We start from the raw sequence: 17,066 nt of genomic DNA, 5'->3' as shown, positions 1-17,066 counted from the left end.
ATAAATTTGTTTGTTTGGTTGGTCAAGTCATGTTTAACACCTCATTAGACAGCTGAGTCATGACCCGTGAGTCATGATTCATGAGTCATGATTCAGGACGTAGAGCTGTGGAGGGAGAAGAAGGGGTTTCTAATCATCAGGACTGGACTAGCATGTAACTGACCATTGCTACAGTACGGTGGAGTTACGCATGCAAAAGTCTGTTTATTAGGGCAGAAATCCATCCAGTTCAACTCAGTATTTACAGATGTACAAAACAGCCACTCAGCAAGGATTCATTATGATGGACATGCAGTAGGGGACTGAGTGCAGTGTGTGTGTGTGTGTGTGTGTGTGTGTGTGTGTAATGTGAGTGTGGGTGTCTAACGGGTGTGGGTGTACAGTGTTTTATTTTACCGGGGTATGGGTGTGTGTGTGATGAGGTGTGGGTGTGTAAAAGGGTGTGTAACGGGGTGTAGGTGTGCAGTGTGTGGGTGTGTAATGGGGTGTGTGAGTGTGTATAACGGGGTGTTGGTGTGCAGTGTGTAGGTGTGTAGCGAGGTGTGTGTGTAACGGGGTGTGCGTGTGTGTGTGTGTAACAGGGGCGACCGGGGCATGGTCAGAGAGCAGCTCTCAGTGGGACAGGGGTGCCACGCATTTCATATGGCTGTTTAGATGACATTCTCAAACAGCTTCATGGAGGTCATAATGTTTTCATCCTGAGAGAGAGAGAGAGAGAGAGAGAGAGAGAGAGAGAGAGAGAGAGAGAGAGAAAGAGAGAGAGAAGGGGACATTACATTTTGTAACTGACTCATTCTTAAGTAGATGTGATTATAGGTTTGTAATACCTTCTGACAGGTCTCCATGAACTCATCGATGGTGACCACACCATCTCTGTTCCTGTCCATTTTCTGCAAAGCACATTTCTACACGTTAGCATTTGTTTATGTTGACACTGAGAGGAGGAAACCCAAACAGATTACCTGCAGGAGCTGAATACAGACTACATAAGAACTAATGGTTAGTGTTTTAATGTAGCGCTGAACTAGAAGAATGAAAAGGAGACTTATTAACCAGATGGACCTGTCTTAGTTAAAGGAAATTTACCTGGAAAAACCTTTCCACGTGTTCCAATGGTGTGTCTTCATGGACACTGGGAAATGTGTGACGGCCCATCATATCATAGATGGATTTAATGATGGCCAACATTTCCTGCAAGACAAGAAATATTGAAACTCAGTACTTTACCCAATCATTCACTGTGTTAGTGAGCTGCCGCTGTGTTACTGAGCTGTGAGACTCTGTTGACTCTTCCTACCTCTTTGGTAATGTATCCATCCTTGTTGGTGTCATAGAGATTAAAGGCCCAACTAAGCTTGTCAGTTATTGAACCACGCAACAGTACAGAGAGACCTATGACAAAGTCCTTCCAGAACACACACACACAGATAAGATTAAGTTGATTCAAATGTAAACCAAAATAAATAAAATGAAATATACAGAGATAATCCATAAAAGTTTAATGTAAATGGATATCTAGAGGAAAAAAAAAATTAATGTTTGCAGTTACACTGTTGACCACAAGGCAACATCCCAGTTAGGATTTATGACTTCACTGTAATCTTGGTACAGTGCTGAAAGAGAGAGAGAGAGAGAGAGAGAGAGAGAGAGAGAGTGAGAGAGAGAGAGAGTGAAAGAAAGAGACAGAGAGAGAGAGAGACACACACAGAGAGCGCACGAGAGAGAGAGAGAGAGAGAGAGAGAGAGAGAGAGAGAGAGAGAGAGAGAGAGAGAGAGAGAGAGAGAGAGAGAGAGCGCTTCATACCTCAAAACGTATAGAACCATTCTGGTCCACATCAAATGCGTTGAACACAAAGTGTGCATATGTGGTCGCATCTGGAGAAACATCATGTCAAACAAACACCCAGTTATAGGAGATATACCTGCCTATGGAATTAGCTTGAGATGTTGTTCTGTGTTGTTCAGCTACCATAATTTCCCTCATGCTTGGATACTGGACTTTAAGACACCCATTAAAGCACCAGTAAAACTCCCAGTATACCTCCTTGAGGGAAGAAGCAGGAGTAAATCGTCTTAAAGGTCTCCTCATTAACTAACCCACTGGGACACTCCTAATCAGAGGACAAGAGACAGACGGACACAGAGACAACAATAGGGAAAAGTTGATTTTCATGTACTTGAATCCTTGTTGGGGCCAGTTCATTTTCCGCATAGTTGAAAACCAAAAAAAGCACAATAATCACATACACAACCACTTTATAAACAACAGCATAAAACAAACAAAAAAGTACATACATAAAAACACAGCATGCATAAACTACAAACCCTTTCTCAGTTTAGTCTTCTTATGTTTCACATTCAGGTTACAAAACCAGCAGGTCACTGAAAAGCATAAGATGTGCTCTATAATGGTAAAACATTTCCATTAAGGTTTTATCGATATTACATAACCTATGCTTCATCTAACAAAACAAACGCTGTCAGCCCTTTTTACACACTCATTCTGGGGTTCCAATGACAACATATTGTTCATTATTGTATCTAGATACTTAGTCATTAAACCACTCAAGATCCTTTGCTCTGATAAGTTTCCTACAGATCTGCTCTTTCTTAAGTCCTCAGCAGTCAGCAGGGTTCCATTTGGGCTCTAAAGGAAAGCCAGTCTCACATTTTTGAAGCCCCTGTAGAGTGACTGCAATTCCTTCCTGGTGAATTTGGTCTGTGCCTGCAGCACTTCCAGGCCCTCAGGGTGGTGTCTCACTGTGGCCAGCTCCATCTCCCAGTCACTGGTCTCTACTGCAGACAGACAGGGGCAGACATGCCAGGGAAGGGGAGGAGAGGGGAAGAATCGTGAGGTGTCCTGGGCGAGCAGTAGATGGCTGAGCTATAGCCACCTGAAGGAAACACAGTACTGGCTCTTACAGAGATGCCCCTCACTGAGACTAACATTCACAACAGCAGGAACATCACATGAAATGAAACAGCAAAACAGAAGCTCAGTGAAACAGGAAAGAGTCAGAGCAGGCATCAACTCAAGTCTGGCAGGATGTTGAGCAGTGTCGGGTTCTAGAGAAGGTGAAGGTAAGTAGCACGGTCACATGTAGCTTTGTTACTGACAAACATGACTGTACCGGTACTCTAACATAAAAGCAGCCAACACACAGAGTCAACACATGACTCTGCACTTGTCTGCAACCTGTAACATAACGCTTTCCCTCTACTCAAGCATTCTTGGAGAGTTCGTAGCGATGTTCCTGTAAAGGAGGAGGGAGAGAGAGAGAGAAAGAGAGAAAGAGAGAGAGGCAGCTGGCATGTTCTTACCATCAAGAGGTTCCAACAGGCTAAACTGCTTCAGAACCATGAAAAGGAGCAACACCACCACGGCCACAGCAAACAGCTCCATACCCTGCACAGTCATCACAGCACAGCCGTGGAGCACAGACGGCTAACACAGGGCTCAAAGCAGAGTCCACGCTGGGTTTCAGAACAGTCTCCTCTCTTCATCTGATGTTTCACTCAAAGTCTTTTCCAGATATACTTTGGGGTGACAATCTATACTTGGACCAATAGAAGGTGTTTGCTGTCCCCACATTGCAAAGATCTCAAAGCCAAAAATAAGGAGCCAATCAGATACGTGCAGGTGGACAGGTAATCTGTCAGTTTTCTGTTTACTTCAACATCCAAAGCCACACACTCCAAGATGTTTCTCAAAAAATAAAAGTGAAAGAAGAAAAAAAAACTCCTCAAAACTTTAAAAATGTCCAGCGTGTCAGCACCAGAGATGCTTTTGTTGTACAGATCAGAGGACATCCAGAGAGATGCAGATCGCTGCTTTCTGGAGTTTTGTAGAAGATGCCAAGAGCTCAGGCAGTGTTCTGGTCCTACATTTGGGGACAAAGCTCTGACCTTGCTGTGGGTTTCACGCAGCGTTTACCACGACCCTTCTGAGCACTCTTCACCATCTGCCGACTCACTGCACCAACAGCAATTACGTACAGTAACGAGCGCGCCATAATGCAAAGAGGAGTGCACTTGCTCTCTCTCTCTCTCTCTCTCTCTCTCTCACTGCCCTCCCTCTCTCTCTCTTTTTATCCTCCTGCAGTTCCACACCCTCTTTGTTCTGAATTTTCATCCAACTTTATGTTTTCTATGGCTTGGTAAAATTCCTTATGGAATGGCAGGTCCTTATGTGTTAATTGGTCCTTATGTGTCAATGGTCCCTCATGTGTTAGTGGGTTCTCTGCTGTGGTAATATTCATTTGAGCTGTAAAGCATCTGTCTAGCATATAGAAATGCTAGTACTAACAGAGCCGTTTATCACGTGTAACTGATGCACCTCACAACCACAGCCACTCTCAGACACGTTGGCAAGTGATGACACGAGAGACAGAGAAGCAAAAAACAAAAGCGCCATCGCCATTAGAATTTCATTGAAAAGAGGCCCGACGCACTTGTTCTGTCTGAAACACACTTATAAACAAACCTTCCATAAGTCACTCCATTTGCACCAAACTTCTCCTCAGCATTAAGGCGGTTAATAAACCAGGGAGTGCTTACTGATCGCAGGAGTGTTTGTGCTTGTGGTTCTGGTCGGGTTTTCCTGTATCAGCAGAAGGGCTTTATGCTGCTTTAGAGCCGCGGATGAGCTGAGTCAGGCATCACTTACACCTGCCCCCACGTCAGCCCTGTCCCTCACACCCTCACCCTTCTGCTCCACGCAGCAGTAAGTGAGGCCTGAATACTTCTGAATACTTAACACTAATAATCAATTCTATAGCTGCATAATGCTAAAGAAACACTCCCAGTTTTGTCGGCACTCTGAAGCGGGCCATATGGGGTATATCACAATAAAATAACTGCACGTCATTTATGTTGCCCAGGACACTAGTTAGGCATCTTTCTCTGCATTTTTCCCACAGTACAACTAAAATACACTTTATGCAATGGCTGTCCTGCTCTAACCTTACCAGTGACCCGACCATCAAGTATTTATGACCTATAAAGTAATTTCAGCCAGTTCTCGTGACTGGTAGCTGATGAGGTAGCATTCCTTAATGCACGAGTTTAACCAGGAGGGAGGACCAGTACTGGAGGATCGATAGATAGAGAGAGGGACAGAGAGAGAGAAAAAAAAGAGGGGGGGGAGAGAGAGAGAGACAGAGGGACAGACAGAGAGAGAAAAAGAGGGGGAAAAGAGAGGGAGAGAACGACAGACAGAGAGAGAGAGACAGAGGAGGGGGTAGAGGGAGACAGGCAGAGAGAGAGAGAGAGAGAGAGAGAGAGAAAGAGAGAGAGAAGGAGCAGGCTGTGTCCTCTCACAATCTGAGATGTTCTTCTGAGGTGAGCTTTGGAGCCATCTCAGCTACGTGTTTGAAGCTCAAAACTCAAAACTATGTTTGAGGTTGCACGACACTAACATACCAAAACCTGCATGATCACCTCATGAATCAGGAAACATTAAATGTTAAATGCTGTTAATAATTTACCTTTTTTTTTTAAATGTCTTTAGCACATTGTCCACCTCAGCAAAAGAGTTTGAGGAGTAATGTGAAGCTCTTAGGAAGAAGCAATCAGGAAAGTCAACTTCAGCTGATCTTCACTTTAATTTAAGCACTCGGACATTAAATTAGCGCACCAGTCCTCCATGAGTAGCCCAACGTCTCCCACAGCACTCAAGCTCCTGGACTCACTGGAGAGACATGCTGACCACACTGGACAACAGCAGGAAATTAAGGAGTGAGTGAGTTAGTCAGTAAATAAATACAATGTTTCTTCAAACTAAACAAAACATGGCAGACGAGATGTAAGAGGCAATACTGTGAACTGAGCTGTCTGCTCACAGAACACAGAGCAAACGTCCTTGACCCCTGGTCATCTGTAAGGCCATACTGGTTCTGTTTTAGTGGGCTGGGTGGGGCTCCTCCAGTGGTTTTATTGGGGTCCTGCGATCTCTGTTTGAAATTAAAAGTCATTATTATTAGAATCACTAAAATGACTGCTGAATCACTGGAAAATGTAGTATATTTAAATACTGTATAGTATAGATCTGCTTCCTTTCATCTCTGTCATCATCAACAACTCCTTATCTTCTGGATATGTGCCTACTGCATTCAAAACTGCCAGGGTGGTAGCAATCCTCAAGAAGGCCACACTTGACAGCTCCAGTGTTACCAACTACAGACCGATATCACTTCTCTCTTTCCTCTCAAAAGCCCTTGAATGAGCAGTTTATAATCAATTGTCTCTTTTTCACACCCAGAACCAGCTGCATGAGCCCAATCAGTCTGGCTACAAACCGGCATTCTACAGAAACGGCCCTCATATCAGTGACTGAGAAACCTCATGCCGCTAAAGCTGCCAAACAGTCATCTGTTTTGATTCTTCTAGACCTTTCAGCAGCCTTTGACACAGTGAACCACAACATTCTTCTCTTTGTTCTTTCCATTCTTGGTGTGACTGGCTCTGCTTGGAGATGGTTTCAGTCCTATCTGGAGGGACAGTCCTATCAGATGACATGGAGAGGATCCACATCCAAACCATGTAGATTCTCCACTGGTGTTCCACAAGGCTCAGTATTCTCTTCTCTTTGTATACTCATTCTCTTGGTGATGTAATATCTTCTCATGGTTTCTTCTACCACTGCTATGCCGATGACACTCAATTATTTCTTTCTTTTCCACCCTCTGACACGCAGGTCTCCAGACGTATCTCGGTATGTTTGACTGACATTGTGTCATGGATGACAGCCCACCACTTGAAGCTCAACCCCTGTAAAACTGAGCTTCTGTTCATCCCAGGTACTCCCAACCCTTACCATGACCTCACTGTTTCCTTTGAGAACTCCCTGGTATCACCATCTGAAGCTGCCCGTAGCCTGGGCATAACTTTGGACAACCAGTTGTCGTTCTCAACTCATGTTTCTAATCTAACTCCCGTCTTGCAGATTCCTCCTTTGTAACATATGAAGGATTTGACCCTTTCTTTCGCAGGAAGCTACCCCGGTGCTTGTGCAATCTCTTGTGATCTCAAAGATCTCAAAGAGTACTGCAACTCACTACTTGCTAGTCTTCCTCTAAGGGCCATCAAACCTCTACAACTTGTCCACAATGCAGCAACACGACTGGTCTTCAATCTTCTGAAGTTCACGCATTACTCCACTGCTGCGCTCCCTTCATTGGCTCCCTGTAGCTGCATGCATCAGATTTAAAACCTTGATGCTTGCCTACAAAGCCAAAAATGGACCAGCCCCTTCATGCATGAGTTCAATAGTCAAAGCCCGATCTGTACCTCAAGTACTTCGAACCTCAAGTACGGCTCAGCTTGAAATACCTTGCTTCTGGTCTCATTGACGACAAGCATCGAGACTATTTTCTGTCCTGGCTCCAAGATGGTGGAATGAACTCCCGCTTGCTGTCCAGACAGCAGAGTCCCTTGCAGTCTTCAAACGCAGACTGAAGACCCATCTATTTGCAGAATATTTATAGGACAACTGACACTGCTCCCTTATTGACTGACTAATTTAGTACTTATTGTAGGGCACTATTTATGCTTTTTAACAAACTCTAGCACTTATTGTTTATAGCATTTATCATTGTTTAAGATAGACCTTATGTATTTTGCACTTCTAGGTATCAGCATTCATCCCTGTATTCTACAGTATTCTAGTTCATTGGTATGTTTAATTCTAACCTAGTATACTGTACTTGGATATATTCTATGAGTAAATGACAAAGCACTTTTGTAAGTCACTCTGGATAAGAGCGTCTGCTAAATGCCGTAAATGTAAATGCATAGTATAGAATATTTTAAAAACTCCTTATAGAATTTATGCTCTTAGAGTTCACAAAAACCCTCTCATTTCTTGATATAAATAAGCTTGTTTGTATTATTTTGTTTTTCATTGAGTCAGAATAAAAGATTATTGTCAACTCTAATGTTGCAACATTTTTTATTCTCAGAAAAATACAACACCTAACACACCTGTCTACACACACTGTGAGCTTTGGTATTTCTCTTATATTCATTATAATTGTATTATGACTGTTGCCTTCACAGTTCTACATTAAAATACTGCTACAGACAACAAAAGAGATTTATCCTGCGATTTCAGTCTTATGATTTTAAAAAGCCCTACACACGTTTAATAATGCACATTGTTGAGAAGTGACTGGCTGTGTGGGGGCAGTGCAGTTGTGTGCGCTATAAGCAGAAAGCCCTTACGGAAATTGCTAATCTGTAAAATCTAAATTGGCCACCCCAGCGACTAAGGCCAACAAGGAAACGTGCTCACCATCACCAACGCCAAGGGCTCACCATCAAATAAACACACTAACACGCCAAGTGAGTTTTATTTCTTTTAACACTTAAACAGTGTATGTTTGTGTGTGGGGGGGATTACAGTAGCAAACCTCACTTGTTTTTTTTCTGCTTCAGAAAATTAAGTCTGCAAAGTAAATCTTAAAACGCACAGCTGTAATCTACATCATGGGGCGTTTCCTCCCCTGAATTAATACTGCATATTTGGCACTGTTTTTAACCTCGTACCACCATCATTTCGCATGTTATACGGAACACTGACAGACGGCCACTAGAGTGCAGTGTTGAGCAGGCTGAAAGTTCTGCGAACACACGGCGGGTATTTGATATTTAGTCATATTAGTGTAGCTTATCCAGACAATATTAGAGCAGTGTAACACGAACATCTCAAAGCCCAGCAGCACCACTCACTACTATTCAAACTGTGGAAGGAAGACTGCTTTAGATTACCATCAAAAGCACCATCTCTGTGGAGATACTGTGCTGACATGCTGGATGCATTCACACCTGCAGCTGATGAAAGTGCTCAGGACCAGTGTTAACTAACAGCATCTTAGTTTAAGATTATATGATTACTAGGGGGAGATTATATATGACACTGGCTGGACCAGGTTTATTGTGTTATAATGCTTTAGGATGTTCTCTCTGGGTTAGTAGGTGGCGCCGTACATGCCGTACATATGCTCATACACACAGTACACTTACATACAAACGAAGTATGATACTGTAATCACATACATCCCACACACACATACACACCCCCCCCACACACACACAGAGTTCCCTGACTATGTAGTTGTAACTGTGTGTGTGTCTGTGTGTGTGTGTGTGTGTGTGTGTGTGTGTGTGTGTGTGTGTGTGTGTGTGTGAATTGTGCATTTCTTTCCTGTGGGTATGTGGTTGTACACACACACATGCTGTCTCTCATATACACATACAGTGTTCTATATTTGGACAGGAACACCTACTGTGTTTCAGATCCACAGTGATAAGATGTGTAATAGAATAATCAGATATATAATTACATGCTGTTATTTCTGTACCGTAATGGGAGACTGGAGTGATATGAGAGATGTCTGATTATAAAGGGCTGTGTCAAGCTGCACTGTTCACCCTGATTACAGAGGACAAAAATGCATGATGGGACAGGGCTGAACACACCCCCTCAAAATAAGCATAACCTTTAACCCTGGGGCTTTAACAGAGAGGGGTCCAACATGGGCCATAGGAGACAGGAGGAAGAGTGCAGTAAAACAAATAAATATGTAAATACCATATTCCAAAAAAATGTACGTGCTCTTTAAAATACCATGGAAAGGGAGGTGTAGTGGGTTAGAGCTCCTCTCTCTCTGCAGGTGAGTGGCTATTTGGCGGCTGGTCTGTGGGTGGGGCATACTTAGATACCTGGGGTTGGATGATTCCTGTTATAAGTGTATGATCTGGTTGCACCTGTGCTGTGTGTGTGTGTTTTTCCATACCTATGCCCTGTGGTCCTGTGCTGGTAATGAGCCATTTGACCAAGCAGCACTTCATCAGACTCTTGCAGGAGAGGCAGGGCTTGCGCCACTTGGCGCCACCTTGCTCACACGTGGTGGGGACTCCGTCCTGCCCCTTATGCATGACTGAAACATTCACACTGGAGAGAAGACCCCTGTCGACGTCCTTCAGATCTTTGTTCTGTTAGGCACAGAAAACAATGAGGCATAGACCAGAGTGAACGTGTCAGAGTGGAACACAGAGAGCAGGCTGTGCCGTTTACACTTACAGCATCAGGCAGACGCTCTTAGCTACAGCGACTTACGTATGTAAAACAGACCAATTCTACCCAATCAGCAGACAGATGTGATGGACACTCAGGGGTTACTGCAGGCAAAACTCAACAAGAGAAGCAACGACACAAGTAAATGTGTCCCCAACACATTGAGAATGAGCCTGGGTCTATGATACAGAGTGTGTGTGTGTGTGTGTGTGTGTGTGTGTGTGTGTGGGCGCACAATTGTGTTTACAGATGTTTACAGAAATACTGGCACGAACATCTCCCCTCCCACCCCCTCACCAGGGAGGGGGGGTGTTCATGCCAGTATTTCTGTAAACATTGCTAGACCTCACACAAGTGCACACACACACACACACACACACACACACACACACACACACACACACACACACCTTATTCTTCCTATTTGAATATGAATATAGACTAAACTATAGCTCAGTTTAAGGTTTACTCTCTATTCATATTTATTCAGAGCATCCTGAATAATTCAGAGTCTGAAAACAGCTTCAGTAAAAGTATACACACACACACACACACACACACACAAACTTCATTTTAAACCTTTGAGCACATTATGGAAAAAATGTCAGCATTTTTAAAATTCTGATCTTTTAAGCAGACACAATAAAACCCAAAAGCTTGAGCCAAAAGAATCCACAATAGGTGCCTGGGTGTGAAAGGTGTGCTGGGTTTCCTCTGAGAGATGAAAATAGGGGAAGGATCTGTAACCACCAAGCAGCTTTACAGTGTGGAACACATCAGAATGATCTGACTCCTACTGTGGAGTCTGTCTCTGTGCGTGTGGATCTGTGTGTTCCTGTGACTATGATCATAATAACTCTCACCTGTGTGTGCGTGTGTGTGTGGGTTTACGTTGGTTCAATGCCGTCACCTGCAGGGGTCTGCCACCTGCTGCATTATTAATATGCCAGCATTAGTACAGGTGGTCATGTGTGCTTTTCACACAAAGTACTGTCAAAAGTCAGTTCTGAATAGTCCCTGTCCCACCCACTGTGTCCAGCCCGCCCCGGGACAGCTGTGTACAGCACCTACAACACTCACAATCTCCCTGAGCACAAGCAGCTCCATGGCACAGCCAGCTTGACTGCTTAACCAAAACAGAGAAACGCAAACTGGTGTTCAAATTGTCGAACGTCCATTCACAGAGGTCTAGGGTCTGTACACTATCTGCCTCTGAATTGTAATCTATCTGTATGTGAATCCAAAACTCATCTAATCAACTCAGAGAGTGTGAACTACTGCATTGACCATACTATCAAAACCCACTATACAGAGCATAAAAAACACACAAGCATGCACACCTACTCACACTCACTCACACTCTTATCCCTCACAGTACTTTGATAGAAGCATTGTTCCCTTGGCTTGCTCAATAATTTCACATGCACCCATGCACACACACACACACACACACACACACACACACACACACACACACACACACACACACACACACACACACACACACACACACACACACACACACACACACACACACACACACACACACACTCTTTTCCACCCAGCACTTTGCCAGAACCATTGTTCCCCTGGCTAGCTCTATACTGTGCCCGTGGGGGTCTTCCTTTATGCTTGGCCAGATTATTTCATTAATGATTAAAGTCTCTACAGTGTTTAAATAATATCCTCCATTTCTCTCCTGTCCTGGCTCACCAGACTCTGCCCCCCAACAGAGTAAGTCTTTCTGTTCTTCAGTATGACAGCATTTAAAATAAAGCCAACATATTCATCATTGTACTTCTGATGTTAAAGCTCAGATGTTGTCCCTAAGACTTGAAACAGCAGCATTGTTTCTTCACACGATAAGACTTCAATCTTCCAAAGTTCACACATGCTACTCCACTGCTGCGCTCCATTCATTGGCTCCCTGTAGCTGCATGCATCAGATTTAAAACTTTGATGCTTGCCTACAAAGCCAAAAATGGACTAGCCCCTTCATACATGAGGTCAATGGTCAAAGCCCAATCTGTACCCAATCGAACCTCAAATACGGCTCGTCTTGAAATACCTTGCTTCGGGTCTCATGGACGACAAGCATCGAGACTATTTTCTGTCCTGGCTCCGAGATGGTGGAATGAACTCCCGCTTGCTGTCCGGACAGCAGAGTCTCTTGCAGTCTTCAAACGCAGACTGAAGACCCATCTATTTGCAGAATATTTAAAGGACAACTGACACTGCTCCCATATTGACTGACTAATTTAGTACTTTTTGTAGAGCACTATTTATGCTTTTTAACAAACTCTAGCACTTATTATTTATAGCATTTATCATTGTTTAAGATAGACCTTATGTATTTTGCACTTCTAGGTATTAGCATTTATTCCTGTATTCTACAGTATTCTAGTTCATTGGTATGTTTAATTCTAACCTACTTCTCACACTTCTTGATATACATAAGCTTGTTTGTATTATTTTGTTTTTCAGAATAAAAGATTATTGTCAACTCTAATGTTGCAACATTTTTTATTCTAAGAAAAATAAGTCACTCTGGATAAGAGCGTCTGCTAAATACCGTAAATGTAAATGTAAGACAGGCAGGTCTTTCCTCACTAATCATGGGTCACTGTGTTCTCAACAAACTGCCAGTGTCCTTCTACAGAGAGTCCAGTAAGCATAATGTCTTTACACAACAGACAATTAAACATAGTCTCTTGCACACTCAGGGCAGGTAATCTAATCTAATAATCTAATCAAATTTCTTTCTTGCCCTTATTCTTAAATGCACTTTCCTACTGCTGTCATCAGCTCCATGTTTCTCTCTGTGGGCATCCAGTAGAAGAGGACCATAATTTCATCATGTCTTTTACCTGAGGAGGAGTGGTGAGGATGAAGAGTAACACCTGATGCAGTAAACATCAGTCTTACTGTTGCAGGTCGGATACAAGTACAAGTGTTTGCTTGTGCTCATCACTCACAGTCCAGACAGCATTCATTATGCTTCTCTGGGTACATCTGTTCACATTTATTTAGGATGCCAGCACTACATGGCGCATGTGGATACACTCTGCAGTGATCGCTCCTGTGGAGTAATCTGTAATGAGGAATGATTTCTACGAAGAAATTATCTCTAAAGAGTGAATTCTTTGTGGAGTAACAGAGGGAATGTTTTTAATTTGGAAAGTATGTATAATGAGGAGTGATCTGTATAGTGACAGAATAAACCTAATTTAAGTACAGTCCTAACACTGCATGGCATAATCTAGATAATTCCACTGTCAGATCCTTGAGTAGTACTACTACAAAAAGTAGTGCACTAAAAGTATAGTACAGAGACAGAGCCATTATCACGGAACACTCGACTCCCGCGAATCACGTGGTTTGGCCAGCCTTGTGTAATGAGAGGATCTGCTCATAGCCACACCTGCACACCTGAACCTTGTTTATCTATATGTATTTAAACCCATATCGAGGTGTGCAGAGTGTTGGTCATTTTGGATGTAACGTGATAAATGTTTTGATGTAATGTTCTCTTTGTCAATGTTAATCGTATTAATGTTTACTGTCCGTGTTTAATGTTAACCGTTTCTTGTTTGTATTAATCGTGTGTAATTCTTGTGAGTGCCGTTAGTGTTTTATGTTTAAATATTAATAAATGTATGTCCTAGACGCTGGAGTCTGTGCGTCCTGCCCCTCGCCCTGCAGCACTCAGGCCACCTCGCGTTACAGCCATCCAGTCATAATTTAAATCTGGGTCTTTAAATTAAAAGGAACTTGACAGAAATCGGCACCACACTGTTGGACTGGAGAATGTTTGGAACAGTAGTGTTCCCCAAACTTCTCTCCAAAAGCAAGGTATAAAATCAACCAGGAATTGACAAAGAACCTAAAGAAGAACCTCTAAAGATGTGATGGTGCGATGCACGATGGCAGTGATGGTGGTGGTGTGATGGCTTGTGGATGTTTTCTCCATCAGGACTTGGGTCCCTTGCTGTCAGGACCTATGTGTCCTGCTCTATATCGCAGAATTCTTCAAGACAACGTCAGAACATTTGTATGTGAGCTGCAGAGTAACTGGGTCATGCAACACGACAATAATCCAAAACACATGAGTAAGTCTACCTCACAATGGTTAAAAAAAATAAGTAATTTAACCTGCGGAAGTCTTGGTCAAGGTCCCCGATGTGGCGGCATCTCGAAAGTGCGCAAAGGCCTATAAACGTCACTGAACTGAATCGGTCATGTAAAACGACAAACATTAATCCACAGCATGTGGTGACACTAAAACTAATCCTATACAAAGGGAGTAACCCTTGTCTAACACAGGGGGCCGGGTGTTGAACATCTTAATAAATACAGTGTCTGTCATATTGTTGTATTTTCGGTTCCCATGGGGTCGCATTAATGGGTTTTGGGTTAAGACGTAGCCCAATGTCATTTAGTGTTTGGAAATGTGCACAATGCTGTCAGGACAGCGGTAGCCACAAAACAGAATCACTAACCTGTGGTTAGTACTTAAAAAGGGTAAGTACGTAGTAAATGTTCAGTAACCTACTTTCGAAATCACACATGGTTAAATAAAGAAGCAGAATTATAAAGAGAGAGATTGGTGAGCTAATTAAAAATCCCAGTTAAGAACACAATGCATGACGTATTTTGATAAATATCGATTCATTTAGCCAACCTCAAACCAAATGTTAGCTCATGCACGAAAGTTTAATTCTGTTAAAGTTTAATAATTTAAATAAGTGCTTCAGTAACGCTATAACAAGGACTTGGCATTCAACTGGAAAACTAAGTCACACACTTTGTTGTAACCTATTTGTTATTGTTGCGTCTGAAAAATAATGGCTGTAGATGTTCCAGAATGTCAGATATACCAGAATAGCTACCGTAAAAGATTAACTTACGATACAGTCCACATGCACGAAAATGTAATTGTGTTACAGTTGAAACAAAGACACCAAGCAGCGAGTTTTTTTAAACGAAGTCTTTTAGGAGTTTTGATTGTAATTCGCCTTGGTCCTTCATGTTATAGTGGCGATTCCAAATGTATCCGATAACAAGGGAAGCAAAGTCAGAAGTGAGTGTCTCATTTAATGCATAATTCAAATTTCTCACTTTCTTCAAATATATCAGTGGGATTTTTTTGAGAATCACAAAAACACATTATAGATATTTATTATAAATTAACCGCAACGCTTGTGTTGTTGCTTAACACCTAGGTTAAGTTCCTAAACCATTTTGTGTCGTGACAGTGAATGAGAAACATTTCCCCCAACAATTATTCCCCCGGCAACCTCAATTAACGACGCGGTCTTGAGGAAAAACGGCTTACCTGCATGTTATTCCGTGTCCGTGCCTCCGCTTCGTTTCCGTTTCAGCTTTAAAAGCTCCTCAGCCGGTCTCCCGCTGTCGCTTTTACTTTCTCACGATAAACGACGTACGAATCAGTTGCGACCGTTTATACACGTCCTCGAGACAGAGCGCGAGCAAAGAGGAAGAGCAGCGAGGGGCGGGAAGGAGAGCGACGCTCGAGCGCACCTGAAGCGGAATAAGTAGATTTAAATTATTTAAATGATTATTTCTGTATAACGAGGACTTGGCATTCAACTGGAAAACTATGCCACACACTTTGTTGTAACCTATTTGTTATTGTTGCGTCCGAAAATAATGGATGTAGATGTATCAGAATGGCAGATATATCAGAATAGCTACCGTCTCTCTTAGCCAAAAGATTAAATTACGAAACAGTCCACATTTTTAGGGGATTTGTAAGTGAACGAGTGAGTCTGTAGTCCGTTTGTTGTCATGGAGAGGTGGCAGCTCAGTTTCTGAGCACAGAACCACCCCCAGATGATGTGGGGAGCAGACCATTCTTCTCCTATTACAGCAGTAACACTGACATGGTAGTGGCATGGTAATACTATGTGTCAGTATTAATGTATCAGTGGTATTAATGGTATTAATGTGTCAGTATTAATTGTCAGTGGTATTAATGATAATGTGTCAGTGGTATTAATGGTATTAATGTGTCAGTATTAATGTGTCAGTGGTATTAATTATATTAATGTGTCAGTATTAATGTGTCAGTGGTATCAATGGTATTAATGTGTCAGTGGTATCAATGGTATTAATGTGTCAGTATTAATGTGTCAGTGGTATTACTGGTATTAATGTGTCAGTATCAATGTGTCAGTGGTATTAATGGTATTAATGTGTCAGTATTAATGTGTCAGTGGTATTAATGATATTAATGTGTCAGTATTAATGTGTCAGTGGTATCAATGGTATTAATGTGTCAGTATTAATGTGTCAGTGGTATCAATGGTATTAATGTGTCAGTGGTATCAATGTGTCAGTATTAATGTGTCAGTGGTATCAATGGTATTAATGTGTCAGTATTAATGTGTCAGTGGTATTACTGGTATTAATGTGTCAGTGGTATTACTGGTATTAATGTGTCAGTGGTATTAATGTGTCAGTGGTATTAATGGTATTAATGTGTCAGTGGTATTAATGTGTCAGTATTAATGTGTCAGAAATAATGTGTCAGTGGTATTAATGGTATTAATGTGTCAGTATTAATGTGTCAGTGGTATTAATGTGTCAGTATTAATGTATCAGTGGTATTAATGTGTTAGGCACTGCAGTGTTACTGCTGGATTGTGAGTAGACTACCACTTAAACACATCCAGCTGTAGTAAGAAATTAACCACTGTGTATGTGTTGGAGTATGAACTCCACAAACTGAGTGTGTATTGGCAGTTTGAGGTAATAATGTATAACTATACACCTGCAAAGTGGTTTAAAAATTCTAGTCTAAAAATTCTTCTAATACAGTGAGCAGCAGGTGTAAGTATGTGTTAAGTACTCCCAAATCATCTGTGAGCTGGAGGGACTAATATCGCTACCAGGCTAAGCGCAGGTGTACAGAAACCCAACCACTGAGTCCTAATGAAAATTCAGTCAAATGTGTGCTGCATTGGTTAGT

General features: G+C 42.3%; 1 protein-coding gene across 1 annotated transcript; it reads right to left on the bottom strand.

Moving 5' to 3' along the window:
- Positions 1 to 521: 521 nt before the first annotated feature.
- Positions 522 to 15,556, bottom strand: kcnip3b (Kv channel interacting protein 3b, calsenilin). The gene is made up of 9 exons (XM_035535604.1): positions 15,411 to 15,556; positions 9,795 to 9,993; positions 2,669 to 2,796; positions 2,042 to 2,111; positions 1,805 to 1,875; positions 1,298 to 1,405; positions 1,087 to 1,191; positions 828 to 890; positions 522 to 698 (listed from the first exon to the last, which is right to left on the bottom strand). The coding sequence occupies exons 1-9, from the start codon at positions 15,414 to 15,416 to the stop codon at positions 651 to 653; spliced, it is 798 nt and encodes a 265-aa protein (XP_035391497.1). The 5' UTR covers positions 15,417 to 15,556; the 3' UTR covers positions 522 to 650.
- Positions 15,557 to 17,066: the final 1,510 nt, after the last annotated feature.

Source organism: Electrophorus electricus, chromosome 17 (genome assembly GCF_013358815.1).
Source record: "Electrophorus electricus isolate fEleEle1 chromosome 17, fEleEle1.pri, whole genome shotgun sequence".
Lineage (NCBI taxonomy): Eukaryota > Metazoa > Chordata > Actinopteri > Gymnotiformes > Gymnotidae > Electrophorus > Electrophorus electricus.
This window is presented reverse-complemented; position numbering and strand designations above follow the sequence as displayed.

Bases quoted from the DNA above. Each gene is read 5' to 3' on its own strand.
- kcnip3b (XM_035535604.1), bottom strand. The intron at 2,797-9,794 runs GTATGGAAAAAC...GTCTGTCTGCAG, and splicing joins CACAGGACCACAGGGCATAG to TAGAGACCAGTGACTGGGAG. The intron at 891-1,086 runs GTAAATTTCCTT...TGTGCTTTGCAG, and splicing joins ACGTGGAAAGGTTTTTCCAG to AAAATGGACAGGAACAGAGA.